General features: G+C 41.7%; 1 protein-coding gene across 2 annotated transcripts in view; it reads left to right on the plus strand.

The window, feature by feature from the left end:
- The window catches only part of PLPP3 (phospholipid phosphatase 3), an 83,793-nt gene that overhangs the window by 30,411 nt on the left and 34,535 nt on the right, over positions 1–18,847 (plus strand). Inside the window, exon 2 of one of the 2 annotated variants that reach the window (XM_085602516.1) lies at positions 9,332–9,489. In XM_085602516.1, the coding sequence (XP_085458642.1) occupies positions 9,332–9,489 (158 nt within the window). Of the gene's footprint in view, positions 1–9,331; positions 9,490–9,775; positions 9,934–18,847 lie in introns of both variants that reach the window. The other variant, XM_085602515.1, reaches the window with a different exon arrangement.

The following is an 18,847-nucleotide window of genomic DNA, read 5'->3' on the forward strand; positions in this document are numbered from 1 at the left end:
AATACCCCTTAATTCTGCAGTCCTTCAAAAATGAGCATGAAGTCTCCTCAAAAGATGTCAAAAAGGGAGGAAAATACTTGCATTTGGTCACTTTTCTGGGTTTCGGACTCGAGAGTGCTTGTATTTTGTTACAGAATTGTATGGTGGCCTTATTTTTGCAGGTGGCTGCTGGCAGCTCCAGGGCCAGGTTCCATGTTTATAATGAGAATATGGTGAGGGCTAGCAAAAATGCAGAGGTGGAAACCTTTAAGTATTCTCAGTCCTAGGATATGGTAAAAAAACAATGAAAGCAATCTTAGGTGAGAGCTCAGTGTGGTACAGAAGCTAAACACTATATTGCTGTTTATGTCTCCTGGTGCATTGAGATATCCTCTCTAGGAACTGAAAGTTTGTTTGGAGCATGTAAATGTCTGCAAGGAATTTTGTGTTTCTAGGATTTCATTATTCTCCCAAACAAACTACATATAGGCTCTGGTTGCTTGTGTGTATATATTTCATTATATATATTGCACCCCTCAGCCCCTCACCCACTAGTAAATGTAATTCCAACAAATTATTTCACCTTTAATAACACCCAAAAAATACGACTGAGCAAAATTAGCAGTGCAAACTCAAGGTGTGAATCATGGCTAGACTTTGCCTTTTGTTTTATGTGTTGTAAGAGAAAACAGGGGCAACCCAATATCCCTAGGAACCTGGGTGTTATAGAAACAGGAGAGAATACAGTAGTTCCCTCATAGCCACTAACACTAAATGTTTGATCATTTAGGAATAACCAAGTTACTTCAGATAGGCCCGTGAAAGTACAGAGATTCTTATCAACAGCAAATATACTGGAACATAGAAGTCACACAAAAATACAGGTAAAGATGGCATGTTCATGTAGTTTGCAGGATATGGTATAAAATTGTTATACAATGACAACATGTTGATAACGTAGTGTGTTGTGTGGTGAGACAATGTGCAATTGACTTAAAGAACATAAAGGAATGAGTCAAAAAGACACCTTCTGAAATGTCACATGGAGCAATGTTATGGGGATAGTCGAAGGTGCAGGATAGCTGATGTTTCAACCTAGATAATGTTATGTCTCATGGGCCATCATCAGGCCTGTGTCAACGATATTGGTAAATTAGCATCTTTCTAGATTTAGGAGACAAAGGGTCTGAATTAGACCTTGGCGGACGGGTTACTCCTTCACAACGGTGATGGATAACCTGTCAGACAAAATATAAATCCCACTATATCCTATAGGAGTTATATTTTGGCGGACGGGATATCCATCCCCGTTGAGATGGAGTAACCGGTTTCGCCAAGATCTAAATCAGGCTCAAAATTCTTCTGGGGTCACAAGTGAGAATGTCAGCTATGAAGAAGTGAGAGTGAACACCAGGCAAAACTCTGGAATGTAAGCCAATGCATGGTGTTGCATTTCTGTAGCTTGGACACTGAGGCAGCGGTATGATAACATTTAACAAAATTAAGTGTTGAGCCATTAGGGCAGCACTTTTCAACGAAGGGAGTGGGAGTTGCTTGTTGTACTTCTGGGACACATTTGGAATATGTTAGTAGAATGGGAAGGAACCCTTTCTCAGTCTCTCCAGTATAATTTCTTAGCCGCAACGAATAGGCGAGGGAAGCACATTATAACTTCCTTTCTTCACTGAATATCACTTTTCATTTGATGACTCGAATGTTACATGCTGCGCTTTGTTGTGGTGGGCCATATCACACAGCAGTGGATGGCCTGCTCAAGCAGCACTCTCTGCAGACACCCTGGGGCACTATGTAAGGCTCTTGAAAACCCCTTCTTATTACTGAATATTCAGGCATTGTTAAAGGTCCCATTCATTAACAATCATTAACTTGGGGGCTTCCCCAGATTTTCATGAGTGTGCCCATGATAATCATGGAATTCCCCTTTGCCAGTACTAGGCACAAGCACAACCAAAGTAAGGTGAGGAGTGTAGACCACCCATCAAACTCTCTACCTTTTGTGCATTCCTCGTCCCAGCATGCACATGGGATTGGTTTAGGGAGGCGGCTTGGAAGGCCTCTTAATAATCCCTTTTGGAAAGATCCAGTCACAGACCCTCACCCCCGCCTCTTTCCCCGGGGAGAGGGTGATGTCCCCTCCCTCAGACTCGTTGGGCATCCTTTTGCTCAGAACCAGTCAGTAGAACTTGCACTGTGCAGCCTATTTTAGCTCCTGGGGCCTCTTTGCTCCACCCACAAGGAGGACCTGAATGTATACACATGGGATAGTGCAGCCAGGGACCGCACTCAGCCTTGTGGGAACACTCAGGACCCCTTCAAGGACCGAGGGGGGCTCCACGTCTATTAAGACACTCAGGGATCAGCTATGCGCATGCACACACCCTAATCCCATGTACATTTGCACAATCCCCCGGAGCTGTGTATGCCATGCCGTTACCTGGGCATGTTTTGTAGCAACAATAATAGCCTTCCATTTAACTTTTGGGTTCTACTAGTGTGTGACAGCACAGAAGATACGTGTGTCCTGTTGTGAATATTTGTGTATTCACGTTTACTTCACAAGTGACGGGGGGTGCGAGCTGCCCCTGTACTTCTGCATTCTCCCATGTTGGAGAAGCTTGCAATGACTTGCTTTGACAAATGGCTTCGTGGCTTACAGCAGACACCAGCCTCTCGGTACTCTGAACACAACCACACACCAACAGGAAATCATTACACCCCGCCTCGGGGGGCAGCGTCTCTCCTTGGACTGCGTCTGCCATGTAGTCATGCTGACGGGCAAACATTGACTCTTGCAATATCAGGTAGACGCTTCCAAGAACTTTCCGCATTAGACTGCAGCGGACGGTTTCCTGCCTGGAAGCTGTTCCTTCTTGGGAAATAGAGGCGCTGCCAATAAAAAACGCTTTCACTCCTGAGGTTTTCGTCTCTGGACCGCATTGTGAACTTTGTTCCCGGGCTTCGAACTGAAACTGTTATTGCGGTTTCGGAGCTGTGTAACAGAGTTGAAAGATACAGCTAAACTGTTTGTGTAAGAACACGAGGAATGTTTTCATGAAACGGAAGGAATGCCGACGTTTGGCTGCTGTACACACTGACCTACGTTTGTTGTGTTGCCGTAGAAAACTGCTGAGGGTGGTTTTCTGAAGGGAGGAGTTTCCCATCTCTGCTTTATTCACTCTGCTGTTCCAGCCTCTCTATAAATCCTCAACAGCAGCTTGGCGCCATCATTGTCCTGCTACACACTCAGCAATCTAGGAGCTGCTGCCATATTCACAACACCTTGTGTGTGCAACCTGCCAGATGTGTGGTATGCCACCACCCCGCTCGCGGTTTATTTCAACACAAATCAATAAGGTATGCCATTTAATAATGATTTTGGACAGTTCCAGAGGAAACTGATGTATGCTTTTCATCCACACATGCGGGCATAGGCGGAGTGGCACAGAGTGGGAAACACTGGCAGGATGATTTCCCTAGCATAGACAGCGCAAAAAGTGATGGATGGAATGTGTACATATATCTTAGCCACTGTTGCCACATTCCATTCCATTGTTTTTAGGTAATTTGTGCCTTTACAAACAAATACCAGAATTACTCTTAGCATTGGCCCCACCACGGGGGGGGGGGGGGGGAGGGGGTGATGCTTTGGCACAATGAGTTTGGGACTACAGGCTTACCCCTCCTACTTAGAGAGTTTCTCATAACACAAAAAGTGATGGATCTAATGCTTGCGCTAATTACTCTGTGCTATATTTAGTTCTATCCATTTTAGCCCGTCAGTGCCGTTGCAGGTAGGGATCAACCAAATGCAGATCTCCTTCATTTGTGGTGTTGTAAACATTACAATAAATACTAAAAGAGGTGATTTAAGTGAGAAATATCCAAATGCTCACATCAGCTGAACTCATAATGGAGCTAGGGATGTATGTGGCCCGCCTGATTTGAATCCCTAGTATAGACTTTTAAGCACTGCTTTTCAAGCTAAGGTACACTCGACTTATGGAGTTAGGGCCTTACTTAGAGTGCTGGGATACTCCAAGGGTGTCAGATGTACCGCCCACCACATTACATGCGCATTAGAGCTTAATGCCCTTGTAATACGGAGGATATCTGCCATGCTTTTGTGGAGTTTCCCAAGTGCCAAAGGCCCTTGTCTTTAAAAGGATGAACACCAAAAGGGCATGGGTACTGTGTGCATTTCTGCATGGCTGCAGAATACCTCCTCAATGGGATCCAACTAAAAGTGTTTCACAAATCACGGACCCACCATAAAATGATTAACATCACGTATTCAGTTGTAGGGCATTTCAATTAGGTGTATGGCAAACATTAAGTATTTGAGAGAAGGCTCCAAAAATTGGCACAAGTGAAACAGAAAAAAAGCCTTTGGGTGCAGGACAATCTCACCAACCCTTGAGAAAAGCTTAGATGGGCCATCCTGTTCAATCAATCCTTAGATCTCTTGTCTTCTTGCCAAGCGTATCTTTAATATGTGCTTGTGATCTTTCCCTCTATATAGTCTGTGGTAATACTGTCCCTCTCTGGCACCCCCTTTATACAGTAAATCACTGCGCATTTTTAAATGAAGCTCAGTGTTCACAACTGATCTGTGTCATCCGTAGAGAGGACTAAGTGATTTCTACAATTCTGTACAAGTGACTTTACATCGTATTCATAAAAATGAGGATTTTGCAAGTTTAACTCTTGCCTGAAAAAATACCCTAGAGTCTAGACTGAGTTGAAGGAAGTCCGAAGGCATACCCTGTTATTTTTGAGTTCCATTGTGAAGGAAGAGCTACCCTACCAACTGGGTTCCCAAACAAACAGATCCACTCCTGCAAGTCATGGTGAGTCCCTGGCTCCAGAGAATGCAGCACAAAGCAGTATATTCGTTGAAAAGTCACTATAAAGGGACGGGCTCTTAGGCCTTATTAAGAGGGCCCCAGACATATTCCATGTAATTCCGAAGCTCTGCAATTACCAATACCTGGGGCACCGGTGCTTCCAGGCAGACAAGGTTATTTTGTTTGGGACCATACGTTTCAGTTTCGGAACGCGGGATTAGCGTGAAATTGATAATTCTGATCTTAAGTCCCCATGGTTATGCCCCATTTCATATCCAGCACTTTATTTGTAGATCAGGCTAGAATACCCAGCTCCACAGAGGTACTGCAGATAGATAGTCCCGATTCGGCAGGCAACTGGTTAAATCCGTATTACCAGGGATCTTTTAAAGCAGATCCCTGAGTGGAGAACAGGCGTGCCTCTGGAGTGGTGCTTGCTCTGCTGATTCTTCCAGCTCAAAGGCAGAGCTATACGTTGTTTCAATGATGTTTAATTTAAATACCATGTCTCAGCTGTAATGGAAAACTAAGTTAAGTGAAGGAGCCTCGAGTTTTCCAAGTAGGATCAGAACACATGTATACTGTGGTTTAACCACTGCAAAGGGGGTGCATTGACCTGCTGCAAATAGTGAATCCCCTGGGTACAACTTAATATGGCTTAGTGGGCTGTGTTACCAAGCAAATACTTCCTCGTCGGTGGCCTTAAGAGTGGGTGGTCCGGGCTTTGTTTCTTAAAGCCTTGTGAAGTATTAGCTTTTCTAGGACGTCCGGTCAAAGATGGAAAATCCCACACTCCTCCGTGTGTCTAACTTTGTCAACATGTAAATGTTTCAATTGAATAGAATTGGATATCAGAAAGAAAGACATGTTTGTCTTTTGCATTCCCCTCCTCCCTCTAAGGAAATATCTACCTGTGCTAGCAAAAACAATATGTTTTTGACAAAACTGACTGTTGGTAAGAGAAGGTCTAGATTCACACTCTATTTTGCTGACTACCGACAGTCTCGCATCCATGTCTCTCAACTACATTTATCCAGAGAGAGCTGCTTGGCAATGCACTAGCATAAAAACCTGAGCAGAGCTTGGGGGTCATAGGTGGGACTCCTTCTTGAGCAGACTCAGCTTTTAATAATTTCAAGTTTGTTAAACTCAGGACCTATTAACAGCAGAAAATGATAGTGATAAAGATATGATATTGACATCTTTGGATGAAAAACTATATATCTTTTAATAGGAGAGGCTTTACATTTTATTCTTAACATATATACATTCTAATCACTTCAAGCAATAGGGTTGGTAGAAACAGGGACTAAGAACTATTTGAGTTTGTACAATGAATAGCTGAAGAGTGTAAAATGTTAATCAGGTAAAAATGTAGCTACTGCTGTAAATCCTCGATACTATGTGGTGGATCAGAGTAATGGTTCTTACAGAAGATAGCCGTTGATTGATTTAAAGAAAATAGGGTTATCACCTGTGCAACCTGTCTAGGGCTCTTTCGTTGTCTATCTTGGGGCAGATTATATGAGCGTTTCCATAGGGGACTGCATTTTCAGCTGCTGGTCTTCCTTAATCCCATCACTTGAGTCCCATTGGCCTGGGTGAGTTTATGGTTCACACAAGTTATGATGTCATTAGGCGGGCTGTAGTGACATCATCATGGATGTGAAGAAGCATCCAGTACAGCTCCCTTCGTGTTGGGTTTGGTTCGAGCAGGAGCCACAGAGATGCCATCTATATTCCATTAAATGACAAACTCTTTCAAGCAACCAGGGAAATGTACCCTAAAAATGTATTATTATTGCCACCGAGGTAAAGATTATAGCATGAGGGAAAAATTTATATATGTATTCTTCAACATGGTCCTTTTACATTTAAAAAAAATCATGCTTTAAACTCATTCTCACAAGTTGTTAATACATTCATCCAGAATCCTAGAATTTAGGAAAAAGCCTTAATTTAATGGTTGAGTAGTGAATGCACATTCTTATTATCTTGGCCTCGGCCTGGTCTGTTCTGTAACCAGTGCAGTTGTTGTATGTTTATGATACTTAGGCACCAAATGTCATTCCTAGGCCGCTCTAGAGAGTCTTGGACAAGCGAGAGCGTGTGGTTTTTAAGCTGTGTGCTCGTTGCTAGGACTATATTTAGTTTTGCATCATTCCCATGTCAAGGCAGAGAACCTGAGGTTATGGTTTCACTATAAAAAAGGCGCCATTGAATTGAAAATATCCTCTGTGCACCACAAACCCAGACTAGAGAAAACACAACCAAAACAAGCCCATCTGTGTGTGTTTACTGTTTTGTTTGCTTAAAAGAAAGGAAACCACACATAGTGCATGTATTATGACCATGGTGTTCTATTGTCTGGAAAACACTGAACATAACAAGTGATGTACATTCTCTTGCATCAAGTAAAAAAAAAGAAATCCTAATATTAAATGAAGAGAGCAGCATGTTCTCAGAGCCTTCGTAGCTTGCAGCTGTATTCGATTATTTGAACGCCATGTGGCCTGCAGCCATGTCATGAGAAAACTATTAGAAGAGCTAGAGAAATAGCAGTGGCCACGTAAGTGTACGCTGCATGGTCCCCGGGATGAGGTGGAATTTAGGGAATTAAGTAGGGGGTGATGTGGGATCAAATCAGGCCCTATCGGCTTTGAGAAGAGATTCTGTTACAGTACCGAGGGTTCTAACCCAAATATTGACATCAGGTTCTAGCTGGCTCCCAGTGGACTTTTTAACGCTAAGAGTACGTACGGGGTTTAAGATGATATAAGTAGCGGAATATGGATGAGAGGAATCCACTGGAAACAAATTCTTTGTTGGGTTGTTGTGATGAGAAAAGATGATCATGCATTGATTTGTTTACTGCCATGCTATAAATGGAGGCTGTTTTATGATTAAATTACATTCATTCCAAGAAGGGTATATCCCCAGAACTGCCAGTTTTATTTTATTCATCTGAAAACTTGTGAAGTCCTCCCTATGTTTTTCAAAGCAGAGCAGCAATAAAAGATGGTCAATTGATCATTGAGGATTTCTCAGGCCACAGGTGGACTCAAATTCCACCAATTGAAAAACACAAAGGTAATAAGATCTTTAAGAAGAGAACAAGTGACCACATTTGGTGACAACACTTGGAGCTATCGCAGTGGCAATAGAGGTAAAAAACTATTTTTCATGATCAGAAAACATAGAGGGAATGTTCCACTCTTATCTCGCCCATTGCTGCTTCTAGGAGCAATCCTATGCCCTCTGCTGGTTGCACCAGACATAAATTCTTGCTTATTCCATGTCTTAGAACCACCACTGTTATTACTTAGTTCAACCATATAGAACCATGGATCTATACAATGAGAGCACATATATGTTAGCTATCCACGAGGGTATGCAGATCTAGGGTATTGTTGGTCAATCCTGTTGAATGTTTAGTCATTCCTACCAGAAAAGTTGTTTAGAAAAGTTAGTCTGTGAAAAAAATAAAGATACTTGTATTCTCCTAATGTACGCGATGTAACACTATGTCTCCGTAATAAAATTAACGTTGTGGGGCAAGCGATGTTTGTTAAACGCCGGACATGTGGTCAGGAAGAAAAACATCTCCCATCATTCCCTTAACCTGTTTTCTGATGAGTTGAAATTAGAAACAAGTCGGACAAGGCACTTAGAAGAACGGTCTTAAAGCCAATGCAATGTTTTTAGAACCAGATACACAAAGTTCATATTTCTGCTTGTTTTTTTTGGTGACATTGCTTTTAAAATTATATTGTAAAAAAGTGGTTTCCCAAACCCATTTTCAGAATTTTTCAGCTCAGTGGCAGAGAATGAGCTGTACGCGATTGGTCACTGCTGGTTCTGAAGGGATTTGGAAGTGAACAAAGTTCACATGTCCACAAAAAAAATTCCCATTCCTCCTCAACAGAGAGGACATAGTCACTACTCTGCCTGCCACCTTCAAAACTGCCTCAGACACCACTGAAAATGTATTAAGATTCTGGTTTCATGGGTGGAAGAGGGGTTCGTGAGTGATGCCCCCACAGGGAATTCTGAAAATATTCTTTGCAGTATTGTTGAAGGGGTGATGTGCCAACATGGCAGGAGGCAGGTAAGATGCAACGTAACATGGGTTAATTTTTTTCCCCTCAAGTAATCGATGCAGGATCAGAAGCAAATACAATTCTATAATAGTTGATGTCATGAATCAATTGATCCTTTTGCCAGAAAACACTAAATAATCAGTATAGCATTTCGAAAACAAAAACTGAACAGTCATTCTCAAAAGTCATTGTATTTGTTTATTAAATTTTGTGCAGATTTAAAAATGTTGATGCATGCCTTGAGTGTTGAATGCAGTTGTCCAGTAGCCACAGGGCAGGTTCCTTTCCACTCATTATATGCTGTTGGCTTGAATTATGCCCACCAAATATTGCCTGGTTTCATCATGCAGGATAGTAACACTCATGCTCTACACTTTGTTTACACAGTCACTCTCCCTGCAGCAGTGATGAACACCACTTCTTATATCAAGCCCTACAAGCGGGGCTTTTACTGCAGTGATGAGTCCATCAAGTACCCCCTATTGAAAAGCACTGTGCCTACCCCCGTGCTGTTTGCAGTAGGAGTTCTGCTGACGTTCATATCTGTAAGTTACCAATTTGTGGCACAGAAGACTATGCTGGGACCCTGCAAAACATACACAATGATGCCTAAATTAATTGCTATCAATATGTTTTGCTCAATTTGCGTTTGATCGGACAATGAACCCATGTGCGTATTACTACGATTGTAGAGTAAGACTCAAACAAACGACACTTTCCGAAGAGAACTGTGTATGGGTATTGCATTGTCCCAGTGGGTCTGTGCTGCATGTCGTTCATGTGTGTCCATGTTACTGATGTGTTTTTGTGTCTCTCTTGCTCTTTCGCTAGCTGGCCTGCCCTTCCTGGTTATTGAGACTAGCACAATCCAGCCGTACAGACGGGGCTTTTACTGCAATGATGAAAGTATCAAGTACCCATCCAAACCAGGAGAGACCATTAATGATGCTGTGCTCTGTGCCGCTGGCATTCTCATTGCCATTCTTGCTGTAAGTCTGCGATCATACAATCCAAATGCTCCTTCCTTTCTTGCACCTTGCATCGCTTTCCTCTGGTGCGCTCTACGTTCAGCACGTTCAAACATGGCCGCTTGGCTAACCACCATTGACTATATCTGCAAATGAAAAGAAGCCGAATCTAGGAACCTTGGCTTCTTCTATTAAATATTTATGCTGTAATCAGACAAATTGGATTTAATTGCCCCGTCTGCCTTTGAAATGTGCAGATCAGCAATATTATACTCCCTAGATTACCTGTGGCAAGAGAAGCAAACCAAGCTCAGGAACTTGCAATCCGCTGGAGATTGTGTGCCCCGCCATCACACACACACCTCCATCAAATCTGGCTAAAATACTGATGGCACACCTTCTAAGATAAGGTAACCATAGGGAACCAGATATACTCTAAAAGTCTTAATACATTAAGGTTTGGCAGAAATGGCATCTGCTTATTTCCCACGGATTTGTGCTGGATGTAGCTGGTGCTCACGCGTTCTTCCTTCTGTCTAAAAACTGTTAATTTGGGGCAAATTGGCTGGTGCTGCTTTGCATGCTTTTGCTGTCTGGTAGTCTGTTACTGTTGTCAAATGTTGCTTTCTTAATATATGCAAGTACAAGAGGAAACAGAGTTTATAAACATGTGTTTTTATCATTTGTTATGAAATGTTGTGTTAACTGAATCAAGCAAGTATTCCAACGTTTTAGTAATGTAAGTTCTTATCTAATTTGAGGTTATAAATAATTTTATTAAAACATGAAGAAAGCTAGTCTAGAATAAAGAGAAAACTGAGCTCTGTATGTCATGTGGGACTTTACATATCAGCTTTGCACGTGGACATGACATTTCACAAATATACAGCTCCTTTATATCTATAAATGCTCGCAGTTTTACATGCAGGGGGTTATGCGATTTGCCCAAAATCAAAGATAAAGTGCCGGAGCCGGGATTAGAACCCGGGTCCCCAGCTTCACCGCGAGACTAATTGAGACGATAAGAGTTTGAAGAGAGCCATAAACACCCCCTCTTTCACCTAATCTGCCCACATCTTCCCTTCGCTCACAGTCTGCTTCTAATTACTGGGAGTGATTGATAAACAGGAGGGTTGGGTTTCAATCAGGAAACACGTGGAGCAAAAACAACAACCAACCAAACGAGTTAATCAATCTGTTGTCAAACTAGAAACATTAGATTGATGTATTGTCTGGGTTCAGGGAGGGGCCCGATAAAGAGGTAACTGGGCGGGGTGTGGAATACCAGGGGGTTTCAATACTGAACGCAAACTCTAAAAGAAAAAATATATGATGGTGTGTAAAGAAACTCCAGCGGCTGTGTGAAAGTGATACTGCAGACCAAAATATGTCTTTCTGGCTGCTACAATATCTCATCTTTTAACACGTGACTGAACAAAGGTCAGGTGACCTGGAAAAGCAAGGTAATTGGACACCTTTACATTTAATCACAGACGAAAATTCATTCCTGCGAAATGCTCAGCATGTATTTGTTTTGAGTAAATATATACAAAAACTACATCATGTGTGAACTGAGGCACACAAACATTGAGATCTCTCAAGTGTTAATAACTTTTCAATAATGTTAAGGACATTGCTCTGCGGGCCCTTTGCTTCAGATGGATTTTACAAGTCAATTATATCTGTTCACGATGCTATATTCTGAAATACATGCAAAAGTGAAGAGAAAAAACGGACTCCTGTTTAATACACGCTTCATTTTACAAGCAGTGTCATGTACCCGCCTGCATCCTCTGAATGATGCACCGCTTGGCCTTGTCATATCCGAGTTCAGGTGAGAAACAGCAGTGGGATTTAACCGCGCACATTATGTTGTCAGCATTCATCTCTGTGTCCATTTTGTATTTCTTTGTCCTTTCATGGACACACTGTGAAAAAGCGAGAACACAGGGGCACTATTGGTCCAAATGCATGAATCTGGCTGAGTTTTCAAGGCGGGCGACTGACCACTTGGGCATTGACCGTCTTTCTGTAGTTTTCTTGCCTCCCTCTTTGCCACAACTTTCACCTCTAACAGATTCAATCCACACTTAGGCTGTAGGTTGTCCCCCAGGTTTCTTACCACTGTGTAGGATTCCAACAGCTTACCTTATGAAATCACCAAAGTCTCGCCCATATATTGGACATATTGAATAGTCACCACCACTATTGTGTTGTGCACTCAAACTATGGTCGAATGTAAGAGGCTCATTAGTTAATCCATCCTTCGGCTTTGAAATCAGTATTTTAAATGAAGTATGTGGGATTAGAATATGTAATAACTCTCTAGTTGCATTCTCCTTCATATGTGCCATACATTAAGGAAGCCACCAATAGAGAAGTGGCATGAAAACTTAGCGATTCTTCGGAAATGTTAAGTGCTGTGTCCTCTCTTGTTTGAGTGATACACAGGGACATAATTTAATCTTTCTTTAATTTGCGCATTACCAACTATTTAAGAGGGCACCAACACAAAGGTGTCTATTCACACAAACATTTATGCCTAAGGGCAGTGGTTCTAGAGGAATACTCTTCAATTTACTCTAACATGCCTTTCTAAATCAGACCCGAAATGTCCAACTCCATTTTAGTAAAAGTGCTTTCTAATTGTACTGCTTGTATATGAATATCCCTTAAATATTCACATTTTATTCCTATTTTAGATGGTTTGGGCCAATTCACAAAGGTGCGTAAGAGTGTTGTAATGCACATATGGCAAAACGCCTTTGTGAATAGGCGGCAATGTGCTTCAAATACCAAAAACATTTCAAGTTGTAAATTATAAATTCCACAAACAACATTGAGTGTTAAGCATCAATCACAAACATTATGGGCACAGAAGCACAGTAGGTATCTCTTCAAAAGAACCTACATTTTAAAAAGCCATGCCTCTGTTGTGTGGCCGTGTCCTGGGGTGTAGGCTAAATTCTGGCCCAAGGATCTCCAGTTCTACTGCTGAAAGTTTTGATAGTGTCAGTTCTGAAACCGAACAGTACGGGGCCAAATCTGAACCTCCAGAGCAGACAAATATGTAAAAACTTGTGTGAGGCATCAATTCTTTTGACGCAATCCCTAAGTCACATTCCGCATTAGCTGACGTAGCTCCACCGTGGATTTGAAATGATGCAGAGACATAGACCAATGATTCAAAACTTGTCGAAATAAATACTGATGGAGCCTGAACAGGAATCAGAAGAGCAACACCAAGGGACGTATGTATTGAAGGGTTTCACTCATTCTGTGTCTGTGTAAATACATTGGTACTTAAGGCTCCAAATTCTCTCTGTACTCTACAACCTCACGTCTCTATATCATATGAGTTATTAACTAATGGACAGCTGACCATGCCATATCTACCCACTGATGTGTTGATCCATTTTCAGTTCATGGTATTTCAAAAGCATGGCCCCTTAGGATGGTACATAGACCAGACTGCTGTCTCCTGAATGGGACATGGTGCTAAGCTCCATTGCTGTTTTGATATTAAGTAAACTTTTGTTTGGAAATGTCTCAAAATTTCACTACAGACTATTCAACTCATAGAAGATTAATGGAGAAAAAAGAAAGTTGATTTCAACCAAAATCGGTTTAGTTTATAAATCAGCATGATATAACATCAGATACAATCGACCATACTTGCTTTTGGTATATCGCGCTTACCCTTTTCATTTGTTGACTTTCGTGTAAGTGACATACCTACAATTACCAGAAAGGGTTATTTCACCTCATTGGAACATTGCTGATTCAAAAGTACCTTTGACTCTGGTTCCTCAATGGATTTATGGGTCTGCTTCTATACACCGAACAATGGAAAATGAGGCAGCTGGTGGCAATAACTTAATGCTTCCCAGGTGGTCAACACCTCTCCTAATCATGAGGCAAGTGAAATGCAGGTGTGCACCCCTGCCCCCTTCTCCTCTGCCAAACATCTGGTTAAAGGGCTTACACCAGAATAAGAGGTGTGGGTGGCACTGAGAGAAGGATAGCAAGGCAGTGGCTGAGATTAAGATTCTTGTCACCAACAATTTTCCCACCACAGGCTGCCACACAAACCCAACATGACACAAACTCCTCACTAAAATGGCTGACTTCAAGCTAATAAGTGCAAAAAGCTCAACTCGCTGGTAGCCCACACAGCTGCAAGACAGCTGGCGCAGATGGGTGCCCAGGTCCCACCCGCCACAAAACCTCATATATTCCTCCTAGACATTCACAATTAAATGGAGCTCTAAATCCTTTATGTGGCTCCTGAAAGGCTTTTATGTCAGTTGTTAAATAATAACACCTTATAAACCGCCTCTTTGGGGTTCGCAAAGGGATAAAGCGTCCTTCCCCGCTAAGTCTAATTGCAAGATGTATTCCGTGTGGTAGTTTCCATCTGTAGTTCCAAGTTGTGGAAGAAGGAGGGGGCAGTATGCTGCCTTCTAGCGTGGCACATAGGGGCGTGTCATGATTTAATGGAGTTTAACCATACGCAATAAAAGTGGGGCCTTTTTCCTTTTATTGCATGGGTACAAAAACATTTAGTTAATGAATAGAATCCGAAAGCTGCAAGTCTATGGCCAAATGTAAGGTGTGTATGATGAGGTGACAAAATCTGATTTAACCATCACCTCTTCTGCAGAGGTGAGACATTTGGACTTCATTCTATGCCCTGAACTTTATTGAAAGTTACAATTCCGGGAACCTTTCTTTTAACTAGAAGCTCAGCTCTCCCAAATTCAGCACTTGCCTTCAAGTGAAGAAAGAAGTCCCATAGCTCCATCTTTGTATGTCACAAAAGTCAGATGCAATCATTTGCTGAACGCGGTGTGACCCATGCATAGGTGAAACGGAGTATTGCATAGATGATGTATCAAATTGCCAAAAGTATTAGGACCTTTAGAAATGATTCCATTGTAATCAGATTCTCAGCAAACTGCACAGGGCATACCAAAGCTTTGGTGGAGATTTACCCATCTTGAACACTGTGTCCTCTGGAGGAATGCACTGACCTCAGCCCACACACTTGCTTTAAAATATCTAGGGCCTGATGTACAACCCTATTTTGCGGCCGCAAACAGGAGATCGGCCTGTTTGCGACCACAGAAAAGGTTCCAGGCATGTACAAATGCTATTTTGCGAGTTACTGACTCGCAAAATAGCATTTGTGAATCTCGCTATTGGGAAGGGGCGTCCCTTCCAAATAGAGAGTCACCATGCCATGTTCTGTTGTTTTACGACCTCATTTGCGGCTGCAAAACATTCACAGTTTACCACCGACTTCAAGTAGGTGGTATACCACTCGCAAACAGGAAGGGGTCCCCAGGTGACCCCTTCCCCTTTGTGTAAGGGTGCGTAAATATGTTTCAAGAGCAGGCAGTGGTGCCAGGGGCTACTGCTTGCCCTTAAAAAATGAAAATGAAAAGTTTTGTTTTTCTTTTTTAAATGAAGGAAAACAGGCTGCATTTGGAAAAAAACTGCTATATTTAAAAGCTGCCACAGACATGATGGTCATTATTCCTAGGAGTGCTAGCCATTCCCAATGGGGTCGCAAATTGCGACAGCCTCATTAATATTCATGAGGCATTCAATTTGCGACCCCATTGGGAATCGCAAACAGTGTCTGAGACACTTTTGTACATTAAGTTTAGCGAGTCGCAAATTACGAGTCACAATTTTGTGCAATTTGCGGCTCGCTAAACTGAATGGTCGTACTTCTGGCCCCTGGTTTGCACCACTGTTCTGGCTCTCTAAGGTGATAACTTGTTCATAGTTTGCAGATGATAGATTAAGATATGCATGGGGTGTCTTAATACTTGATGGTATAAATAGTAGAGGATCACACTCTTCTGCCGAGGGATGGTTCTAAAGCTGGGAGTCATTAAATAAGCCTTATCAAATTCTGCCTCTGGTAGCTGAGCTGTCTGCCCATACAATTTTGCACTACCATGGGTGAAACCTGTGTGACTGTTCACCAGTAGGTTAATGCTTGTCAGATTGATGGCACGTTCATTAGAAAATGCTAACCCTAATGCTTTATTGTGAAAATTACTTTGCAAAGCCTGAGGCATCAGATCTTTTTGAATTCCACATTTGCCACTTGACTGAAGTGTGTGGTAATTGATAAGTCTCTGTATCCTCATGTGTCTTAGTTCCCAAATCTATGGAAAAAATTAAAGGAGTCGAGTGGCCCTTTAGTTTCTAGTTAAGTCACACTGCAACATGTATTCATCTTTATAAATGTCAGCACGACTCACACTTCCTCTGGTCACTACAAAAAGGTATACAAATATCACAATGCCAAATTTTCCAACAAAAAGTATTTTCTCTATATATTTTCTGCTATAGAAAGCATTGTCGGTGTGTCCAGTGTAGGTCCACACATTCTGAGTTATTCTAGATATTAAGGATAACTTTTGCAAGTGTTCCCTTTTACTGTAGGTAAATGTATCCATTCTGATAGTCTTCCATACACGAACATTGACCTGGCCCAGTTTGTCGCCACGGGCCTGGAAAACCCAAGCTCTCTGGCGCTGGAAAGATTCCTTGGTTTATTTGAAAAAATCTCAATGGGAGGGTAAAGAGAAAAGTGAGTAGATTAGCCTTATTGTATCATTTTCACGTTTGTGTCTGGTCTATGTAGCGCTAGATGCAGGAGGGCGGGCATGTTTTCATTTATTATCCGCACGCTAGAGGAAATGAAGAGAGGACTGTGGTAAGTGGGCACTTTGGCCCGCTGCTGTTGTGGTGCAGCTGTAATAATGGCATTTCCAGGCCTTGGTAATGGAGCTCACATAATTGGAACAGTAAGCGTTTTTGGGACTCTGCTTTTTCCATTGAACACTTTGCACTAAGGGTCCCTTTTTTGTGAAACACTTAAAGGGCTCTGCATAAATAAAACACTGGAAGCAATTATCTGACTCTGCTGCAGGCACTATAGGAAGATATTGCTTCCGTATGTATCCACCAACATTCAGAACCAGTGTCTGAAAACAATCAAGGTCATAATAAAAATTACGTTTTCCATAAAATCATAGCATTTTAACAAAATATTTCAATTTGCCATCATCAAGAATCTTTTTTCATGGGCGTAACCATTACACTATATAAAAACAACTTTCTGAACATACATTGATTAAAAAAGATAATTAGGAAAGAATTAAATTATTGCAGATGCATGATTGAAATTAGTTCAGATTATAAAATGGAGTAAATCTACTGCTAAAATATTGTAGGTGTTTCCAAATTCTAGATGCCCAGCTATACACAAAAAACAGGCAGAGCTACATTGGCAGTATTTATTTTCAATACCCTCAATAATAATAGCTAAATAATATTAGTCGAAAGAGGGATTACTACCCATCACAAATGTATGCTCGGGTGGTAGTTGAGTACCTTACATTTTAACTTTTGCACACTTATGCCTCTGTTAACCCCGCAGGGGCTATGGTTCTGGGCTACAAAGTGTGGTCCGGTGTATTTCTACCTAATATTTTCATTCTAGAGGCACCAGACCCAGTTTTACAAGGTGCAGCTCTACACCTGGAAAATACACTGATGGAAAAAGGGCAGGGACTGCCGGTAAAGACAGAGCCTGGCCCCACCCACACCTACAGCACTACAGACAAAGCAGAAACTGTTCCCCTAGAGAGTCCACAACCTTTTCAGCACCCTGGGGCTCTTCCCGACTTTCTCCCAACACTCCCCGAATGGCATTGGGCCCTCCGGCTATATTTAATACTTGCAAAGAGCAGTGATTTGGCACATTACAAGCTCACCGACATATATAATATTTTGTGTGTCTATAAAAATTGCTGATTGCAAATTTGTAAAACTTAATATAATTCCATTTTAATGCATCACTGATTTTTAGGGTTCAAAAGATAAGAGACTTGGGGTCTCATTTATTAAAGTTTTGTGCATGCGCCAGTGCACTACAGTAGTGGCAGGATAGTTGCCATTTTAATGGCCCAAAAGTTCAATGCTAAATTGCGTTGCATCTCACAAGTGCCAGAGGGCTTAGGTGTCTAGCTAGACAAAAGGCTTTGCCAAGGTACAGACTGTTTTATAGAGTGGTTGACCTTGGATTGGAACTTAGGGCCATATGTACTAACATTAGGAATAGCGATTTCTTAATTGCGATTATCTTTAAACTGCAATTAGTGAATCTCTCTTCCTAATGTATGAAACTGTTATTTTTAAAAGAGCGATTCCTTGTGGGTTGCAAATCGACCTACCTCGTGAATATTAATGAGGTAGGTCGCAATATGCAACCCACTAGGAATCGCAGCCATCACTGGATGGTGGCCTGCTGTGGTCAGCAGAACACCATGTCTGTGATTGCTTTTTGATAAATCCATCTTTTTTTCATTTAAATGCAGCCCATGCCCTTAAAGGAAAACAGAATGCATTTTTTTTTTTAAAACATGAAACTTTTAAGTTTCTTTTTGTTACGTGTAGGAAGTGCTCCGTGGGACCACTGCTTGCAATCAAAAATATTTAGTTTAACATTCTGAAAGGGGAAGGGGTACCTAGATGACCTCTTCCTATTTGTGAATGGGTACCCACTACAACTTCGTAGCCGATAAAAGAGTAATGTTTTGTGATCAGAACTTGGTCGCAAAACATTAATATATACCATTCCAATTTGCTATTTGAAAGGGAGGTCCCTTCCAAATACCGAATCAGTATTTAGAAGCAAATGCAAATTGCAATTCGGTCGCAATTTGCCTTTTGTACATTGGAAAAATCTTTTTTGTGGTTGCAAATGACCCAATTCTGTGAATCAGGCCACTCGTAACCTCAAAAAAAGCTTCGTACATCTGCCCGTTGGTCCTCAAGTGTACCTTGGTAGCACTCCAGCCCTTAAACGGTATCTTCTTTCTGCTTGTTACATCCTCATCATGGCTGTGTG

The sequence above is a fragment of the Triturus cristatus genome, chromosome 4_2 (assembly GCF_964204655.1).
Source record: "Triturus cristatus chromosome 4_2, aTriCri1.1, whole genome shotgun sequence".
NCBI classification, from domain to species: domain Eukaryota; kingdom Metazoa; phylum Chordata; class Amphibia; order Caudata; family Salamandridae; genus Triturus; species Triturus cristatus.